Here is an 8,064-nt window from a genome sequence, read left to right as displayed (position 1 = left end):
ATACCATGGCAGGAAGCTGTAGTCTAAGCTGCATTTCACTTGAGATCCCTTCTTCACAGTCTCGCTGTGCAGGTCAACAACATTCACACAGACATCTGGGAACATCCCAGTACGGAATTTCACTCCAAACCTTTCCATACTCTAGAAGGAAAATTCTGATTTTTCCTTCTGCTAGGAAGGGGATGGATTCCCTTGGCTGATGGATTTGGCACCAAGCTTCTCCTCACATGGAAACGCTTCTGGGAAACCCGAAACTCTTCTGCCCACTGACAACCCCTTTTGTCCCTCTGGATCATGGGAAGTCCACTGCAAAAGCAGCACCTTTCTCTCCTCTGCCAGGAGCTGGCTTCACAGCCCAGCTGCCTGACACGGTGCAGATGGTCCCCGAAGGGAGGTTGTAGCTAGGTGGGGATCATTATATTAGCCCAGAGAACAAAAAAGATTGCAAGAGGAAAATGAGTTTAGGTTGTGCACGGTAGCTTTTGATGGGCTCTCTAGGAAATATTCCTGCAAAGAAAAGGATATCAAGCTGAGGAACAGGCTGCCTAGGGAAATGGCTGAGTCAGCACGCTCAGAAAGGTTTCAAAGTCATGTGCATGTGGCATTTGGGGACCTGGCTGATGGGTGCAGTAGGCAGTGTTAAGTGTGCAGTTTGCCTGTGTGATCTTCAGGGATTTTTTCAACCTCGCTGACACAGAGATTGAAGTGCACCTCAACCAGTAAGGAATCAAAGCTTAGACTCAATGATCCTCAAGGCTGCCTTCCAACATGGATGTCTAGGAGATTGCCAATGCAGGTGAATGCAGATGAAGAGAAATCCAAAAGAAAGAACAATGGCAGTTCTTGGAAGAAGATTCACACAAAGGCAGCCTTAAGCATTACACCAGGGCCACTGGGAGTGGCTGAGCCAGGGTGGGGACAAAGGGTGGGATTGACTGGGTTGTGATGTGCTGTGACACCTGTGACATCACAGGGGACGTGTCACAATGGGGGCAGCTCTAAAAGGCCCCAGCAGGTAACGCTGGCCCGGCATTGCTCGGGCAAGCGGTGAGTGCGCACGTGCTGGGGAGCCTGGGCTGGGGACAAGGGCTGGGGCAGAAACGCCTCACCCAGGGCTGGGTTCTCCCCCTGCATGCAGGGACAGCCCCTCATGGGACAGCCTTGGGCAGCCCATGGTGCTGCTGCTGCTGCTGGTGGGGCAGTGGGACTGGCCTTGCTGCCTGCCAGCTGTCTGGGGCCCTGTCCTTCCTGCCCCCATATCCCTGCAATTCCCTTCCCTGCTGCCCTCATTGTCATGTCCCACCCTCACAGCCCCACTCAAGGCCTTCTCTCCCTCCTCCTGCAGACCATGAATTCCATAATACTCCTTCTCGTGCTCTTGAAGAGCCTCATCCAGTACCCGCAGCCCGTGGGTGATGTCTGGGATGAGGAGACACGACTGCGCATGGAAGTGCGTGCAAAGCAGCTGGAATGGGAGAGGATTCGGCTAGAGCGGGAGGTGGAGCAGCTCACCCTGAAGCAGGTGCAGCTCTTGCAGCCCTTGGCTGTTGCTGTGCTCGTGCTGCTGGTCTTGGTGCTCTGGTTTATCGGGTGGAAAAGGAGCCTGAGGAGAGAGGAGTTAGAAGAGGAAAACAACGGTGCAGCTGAAGAGGGAGGCAGAAATGTGCAGGCAAATGAGGAAGATGATGTTGAAAATGGAGGCGTCCATGGAGCTGCAAATGTGGAAAACAACAATGATGTGGCAAATGAAGAGCATGAAGAAGAAAACTGTGTAAATGATGACGCTGGAAGAATTCTATTGGAGCGCATAGAGTGGCCTGTGCAGGACCTGCAGAAAGGCTGTGAGTGGACAGCTGGCCTCATGGAGAACTATATAGCTTACTTTGGAGAGGTCTTATCAAACAGTTTCTACCCAGTCCTGCAGCCAGCCATCGGGGTGGGCAGTGCCTTTGAAGGCTGGAGTCCCCGTGAGCAGGACGTTGTCTATCAGGTGCTCATCCCCATGACTCCTCCGCCAGGCCACAGCTTCCACCTGGAGCTGGACTCTGCAGGGCACAGGCACGTGAGGAACTTCCGTGTCCACGTGCAGCTGGAGTGCACCTGCACAGGAGAGCAGCAGGGCGAGAACCTGCTGTGCTTCCTGCACCAGCCCGAGGAGGAGCTGAGGAGCAGTCAGGAGCCCAGCCTCCTGGACACCCTGTGCATCGGCTCCTACCTGGATGTGCACAAAACTGCCCGCTGGTTCTGCCAGCTGGTGAGAGCAGTCTGGCCAGCTCTGCCTCACTCACACAATTGGCACTTAACGCTGCTGCCCTCCAGACGCTCCTGCCAATTCAAGGTGACCAATGGCATTGAAAGCTTCAGGATGGAGATGCTGTTTGGGGTGAGGAGAGATGACTCAGACATCTTTGTGAGCAGCCAGACTGCAGAGGCCTACACCCCAAGCACAACCTGGCCAGAGACCTATGCTGTGGCAGAGGCAAAGTTCTTCAACCACATCGCCAGCCAGGCCCCACCTGACAGTCTGCACCTCAAATGCCTCCAGTTCTTCGTCCATCTTCAGCTGGGCATTGGCTTCTCCACCTACACCATGAAGACCATTGTCATGCACCTGCTCAATGTCGTGCCCGTGTCATCGTGGCGCAGGGGAGATTTTCTGCTGCGACTGCTGGACATCATCGAGAGCCTGCACTTATGTGTGGAAGCAAAACACCTCAACCACTTCATTGTGGGGAACCGCAGGCTTCCTGAAGAGATCCGTTTACCCCGAGATGTGCAGACGGGTCAGACGTACAATCTCTTCCATCAGCTGGCGCAGGAATCGGCCGCCCACAGGCAGGCCATGAGTGAGTACCAGGTGCTGCGAACGCGGTTCGAGAGAATCCTTCTCGGGGAAGACTGAAGGAATGCAGGCACGGAGTCATGGCTATGAGAACAGAGCTGTGCTTGGGCTGCTCACACCTGGCAGCGGAGAAGCACCTCACAGTCCAAGTCTGGTGCTTGAAGGAGAAGAGGATGCCTGCAACGGCTCTGGCAAAGGTCCCACAGCCTCTCCTGCCGCCTCAGCTTGTGGAAGGCCACAGGAGGATTTATTCTCCCTCCTTGTATCGTTTTCCAAAGAAAGGCACCCAGATCCGCATTAAGCCCCGCTTAAGTATGAACTCTCCCATTCCAAAAATGCTCATGAAGAGACCACACGCCGAACATGCAGCAGCAAAGTCACCAAAGCCCACCTGGAACATGCAGTTGTTCCTGGCCTTTGAGAAAGGCTGCAAATTAGAGCATGAAGGAAGGAGGAATGTGGCACAGAGAAAGACAGAAGAAGACACAGGGCAAAAAGGAGCAAGAGGAAAAATCAGCATTGCTCGCCCACAGCCATTCAATGGATGGAGTCTCTTCTTGTCTGCAGAAGGGACACCTTTGGGTCAGCATTGGACCAACTGTTGGAGTTAGAGCTGACCTCAATTTTTGTATATATAATAATCCAGATTTTTTTTCATAGAGATAGATAGATTAGATAGATAGATAGATAGATAGATAGATAGATAGATAGATAGATAGATAGATAGATAGATAGATAGAGTGTATACAAGTTATACAGTATAAGGTTTATCAATTATCATATAGAATAGAAAAGGACAATAAAACAAAACAATTTACCAATAAAAATAATATCAAAGATATGAAATATGCAATTATGGCATGAGGGTTGGGCTGGTGCAGGTCAGGCTCTGCTCCCAGGAAACAAGGCAGAGGATGAGAGGAAATGGCCTCCACTTCTGCCAGGAAGGCTTAGATTGGGTAGGAGGGAAAAATTTCTCCTCTGAAAGGGTTGTTAAGCACTGCCAAAGGCTGCCCATGGAATTGGTGGAACTGTTACTGCTTGAGGCACTAAAGGATAATGTGGATGTGGCATTTAGGGACATGGTTTCGAGGTGGATTTGTCAGAGTCAGGTTGGTGCCCTCCGACTTGGTGGCAGGACGAATGTGGGGCGGGACACAGCCCAGATGCTGGCAACTGTGACCTGACTCAAGCCATACCCATGAGCCTGACACGTTGGCTGGCACCGGTGCTGGCAGCTGAGCCACTGGCCACAGGCCACCTCACCCCACTGCAGAACCCTTTCAGGGTCAAGCTGGGCCGAGAGAGAAAGGTCAGCAGCTCTCCCAGCTCCTCAGCACAAGGTGGGAAAAGAGAAACACACGTAGCCATCTACCCCTTGAAGTGACACATCATAACAGAGGAAAGAGAGGGGCAAAAGCACAATTTTGAGATCCACCTACACAACACTGGCAAGGGACCATTCCAATCCAGGTCTCCAGCATTGAAAATGACACAGCTTTTCCTGCTGCTAAAAAACTCCAAACAAAACACTACACAAAGCCCAAACCCAAACAATAAGGTTTGAATTTTCTGTGATTGAGGGCTGAGAGAAGCTGCTGCCTGGTGCTGATGGTCTCTTCTTTGCACGCTTCTCGTCTTTGCTCATCTCAGGGCTCCACAAAGCCAGGGGAGAGTTGCTTCCTGCTCTTGCCTGTGCTGACACCAAACAGCCTTGGGGTGCCCAGTGCTGTTAGCAGGAGAGCTGGTGAAAGTCACCACAACCCACGCAGCCTTCTCCTTCAAGGCTCCACAAATACCATGGCAGGAAGCTGTAGTCTAAGCTGCATTTCACTTGAGATCCCTTCTTCACAGTCTCGCTGTGCAGGTCAACAACATTCACACAGACATCTGGGAACATCCCAGTACGGAATTTCACTCCAAACCTTTCCATACTCTAGAAGGAAAATTCTGATTTTTCCTTCTGCTAGGAAGGGGATGGATTCCCTTGGCTGATGGATTTGGCACCAAGCTTCTCCTCACATGGAAACGCTTCTGGGAAACCCGAAACTCTTCTGCCCACTGACAACCCCTTTTGTCCCTCTGGATCATGGGAAGTCCACTGCAAAAGCAGCACCTTTCTCTCCTCTGCCAGGAGCTGGCTTCACAGCCCAGCTGCCTGACACGGTGCAGATGGTCCCCGAAGGGAGGTTGTAGCTAGGTGGGGATCATTATATTAGCCCAGAGAACAAAAAAGATTGCAAGAGGAAAATGAGTTTAGGTTGTGCACGGTAGCTTTTGATGGGCTCTCTAGGAAATATTCCTGCAAAGAAAAGGATATCAAGCTGAGGAACAGGCTGCCTAGGGAAATGGCTGAGTCAGCACGCTCAGAAAGGTTTCAAAGTCATGTGCATGTGGCATTTGGGGACCTGGCTGATGGGTGCAGTAGGCAGTGTTAAGTGTGCAGTTTGCCTGTGTGATCTTCAGGGATTTTTTCAACCTCGCTGACACAGAGATTGAAGTGCACCTCAACCAGTAAGGAATCAAAGCTTAGACTCAATGATCCTCAAGGCTGCCTTCCAACATGGATGTCTAGGAGATTGCCAATGCAGGTGAATGCAGATGAAGAGAAATCCAAAAGAAAGAACAATGGCAGTTCTTGGAAGAAGATTCACACAAAGGCAGCCTTAAGCATTACACCAGGGCCACTGGGAGTGGCTGAGCCAGGGTGGGGACAAAGGGTGGGATTGACTGGGTTGTGATGTGCTGTGACACCTGTGACATCACAGGGGACGTGTCACAATGGGGGCAGCTCTAAAAGGCCCCAGCAGGTAACGCTGGCCCGGCATTGCTCGGGCAAGCGGTGAGTGCGCACGTGCTGGGGAGCCTGGGCTGGGGACAAGGGCTGGGGCAGAAACGCCTCACCCAGGGCTGGGTTCTCCCCCTGCATGCAGGGACAGCCCCTCATGGGACAGCCTTGGGCAGCCCATGGTGCTGCTGCTGCTGCTGGTGGGGCAGTGGGACTGGCCTTGCTGCCTGCCAGCTGTCTGGGGCCCTGTCCTTCCTGCCCCCATATCCCTGCAATTCCCTTCCCTGCTGCCCTCATTGTCATGTCCCACCCTCACAGCCCCACTCAAGGCCTTCTCTCCCTCCTCCTGCAGACCATGAATTCCATAATACTCCTTCTCGTGCTCTTGAAGAGCCTCATCCAGTACCCGCAGCCCGTGGGTGATGTCTGGGATGAGGAGACACGACTGCGCATGGAAGTGCGTGCAAAGCAGCTGGAATGGGAGAGGATTCGGCTAGAGCGGGAGGTGGAGCAGCTCACCCTGAAGCAGGTGCAGCTCTTGCAGCCCTTGGCTGTTGCTGTGCTCGTGCTGCTGGTCTTGGTGCTCTGGTTTATCGGGTGGAAAAGGAGCCTGAGGAGAGAGGAGTTAGAAGAGGAAAACAACGGTGCAGCTGAAGAGGGAGGCAGAAATGTGCAGGCAAATGAGGAAGATGATGTTGAAAATGGAGGCGTCCATGGAGCTGCAAATGTGGAAAACAACAATGATGTGGCAAATGAAGAGCATGAAGAAGAAAACTGTGTAAATGATGACGCTGGAAGAATTCTATTGGAGCGCATAGAGTGGCCTGTGCAGGACCTGCAGAAAGGCTGTGAGTGGACAGCTGGCCTCATGGAGAACTATATAGCTTACTTTGGAGAGGTCTTATCAAACAGTTTCTACCCAGTCCTGCAGCCAGCCATCGGGGTGGGCAGTGCCTTTGAAGGCTGGAGTCCCCGTGAGCAGGACGTTGTCTATCAGGTGCTCATCCCCATGACTCCTCCGCCAGGCCACAGCTTCCACCTGGAGCTGGACTCTGCAGGGCACAGGCACGTGAGGAACTTCCGTGTCCACGTGCAGCTGGAGTGCACCTGCACAGGAGAGCAGCAGGGCGAGAACCTGCTGTGCTTCCTGCACCAGCCCGAGGAGGAGCTGAGGAGCAGTCAGGAGCCCAGCCTCCTGGACACCCTGTGCATCGGCTCCTACCTGGATGTGCACAAAACTGCCCGCTGGTTCTGCCAGCTGGTGAGAGCAGTCTGGCCAGCTCTGCCTCACTCACACAATTGGCACTTAACGCTGCTGCCCTCCAGACGCTCCTGCCAATTCAAGGTGACCAATGGCATTGAAAGCTTCAGGATGGAGATGCTGTTTGGGGTGAGGAGAGATGACTCAGACATCTTTGTGAGCAGCCAGACTGCAGAGGCCTACACCCCAAGCACAACCTGGCCAGAGACCTATGCTGTGGCAGAGGCAAAGTTCTTCAACCACATCGCCAGCCAGGCCCCACCTGACAGTCTGCACCTCAAATGCCTCCAGTTCTTCGTCCATCTTCAGCTGGGCATTGGCTTCTCCACCTACACCATGAAGACCATTGTCATGCACCTGCTCAATGTCGTGCCCGTGTCATCGTGGCGCAGGGGAGATTTTCTGCTGCGACTGCTGGACATCATCGAGAGCCTGCACTTATGTGTGGAAGCAAAACACCTCAACCACTTCATTGTGGGGAACCGCAGGCTTCCTGAAGAGATCCGTTTACCCCGAGATGTGCAGACGGGTCAGACGTACAATCTCTTCCATCAGCTGGCGCAGGAATCGGCCGCCCACAGGCAGGCCATGAGTGAGTACCAGGTGCTGCGAACGCGGTTCGAGAGAATCCTTCTCGGGGAAGACTGAAGGAATGCAGGCACGGAGTCATGGCTATGAGAACAGAGCTGTGCTTGGGCTGCTCACACCTGGCAGCGGAGAAGCACCTCACAGTCCAAGTCTGGTGCTTGAAGGAGAAGAGGATGCCTGCAACGGCTCTGGCAAAGGTCCCACAGCCTCTCCTGCCGCCTCAGCTTGTGGAAGGCCACAGGAGGATTTATTCTCCCTCCTTGTATCGTTTTCCAAAGAAAGGCACCCAGATCCGCATTAAGCCCCGCTTAAGTATGAACTCTCCCATTCCAAAAATGCTCATGAAGAGACCACACGCCGAACATGCAGCAGCAAAGTCACCAAAGCCCACCTGGAACATGCAGTTGTTCCTGGCCTTTGAGAAAGGCTGCAAATTAGAGCATGAAGGAAGGAGGAATGTGGCACAGAGAAAGACAGAAGAAGACACAGGGCAAAAAGGAGCAAGAGGAAAAATCAGCATTGCTCGCCCACAGCCATTCAATGGATGGAGTCTCTTCTTGTCTGCAGAAGGGACACCTTTGGGTC

At 53.1% G+C, this 8,064-nt stretch overlaps 2 protein-coding genes across 2 annotated transcripts; both read left to right on the top strand.

Moving 5' to 3' along the window:
- The first annotated feature begins 1,378 nt into the window (after window positions 1-1,378).
- Window positions 1,379-2,902, top strand: LOC134551498 (inositol 1,4,5-trisphosphate receptor-interacting protein-like 1). The gene has a single exon (XM_063399159.1). It carries the CDS (start codon window positions 1,445-1,447, stop codon window positions 2,900-2,902), a length of 1,458 nt encoding a protein of 485 aa, XP_063255229.1. The 5' UTR covers window positions 1,379-1,444.
- Window positions 2,903-6,015: 3,113 nt separating this feature from the next.
- LOC134551497 (inositol 1,4,5-trisphosphate receptor-interacting protein-like 1) lies at window positions 6,016-7,539 on the top strand. Its single transcript, XM_063399157.1, has one exon. It carries the CDS (start codon window positions 6,082-6,084, stop codon window positions 7,537-7,539), a length of 1,458 nt encoding a protein of 485 aa, XP_063255227.1. The 5' UTR covers window positions 6,016-6,081.
- Window positions 7,540-8,064: the final 525 nt, after the last annotated feature.

This window comes from Prinia subflava, chromosome 5 (assembly GCF_021018805.1).
Source record: "Prinia subflava isolate CZ2003 ecotype Zambia chromosome 5, Cam_Psub_1.2, whole genome shotgun sequence".
Classification (NCBI taxonomy): domain Eukaryota; kingdom Metazoa; phylum Chordata; class Aves; order Passeriformes; family Cisticolidae; genus Prinia; species Prinia subflava.
This window is presented reverse-complemented; position numbering and strand designations above follow the sequence as displayed.

What these genes read in the sequence shown, in the direction of transcription:
- LOC134551498 (XM_063399159.1), top strand. Translation starts at nt 1,445, where the DNA reads ATGGAAGTGCGTGCAAAGCAGCTGGAATGGGAGAGGATTCGGCTAGAG.
- LOC134551497 (XM_063399157.1), top strand. Translation starts at nt 6,082, where the DNA reads ATGGAAGTGCGTGCAAAGCAGCTGGAATGGGAGAGGATTCGGCTAGAG.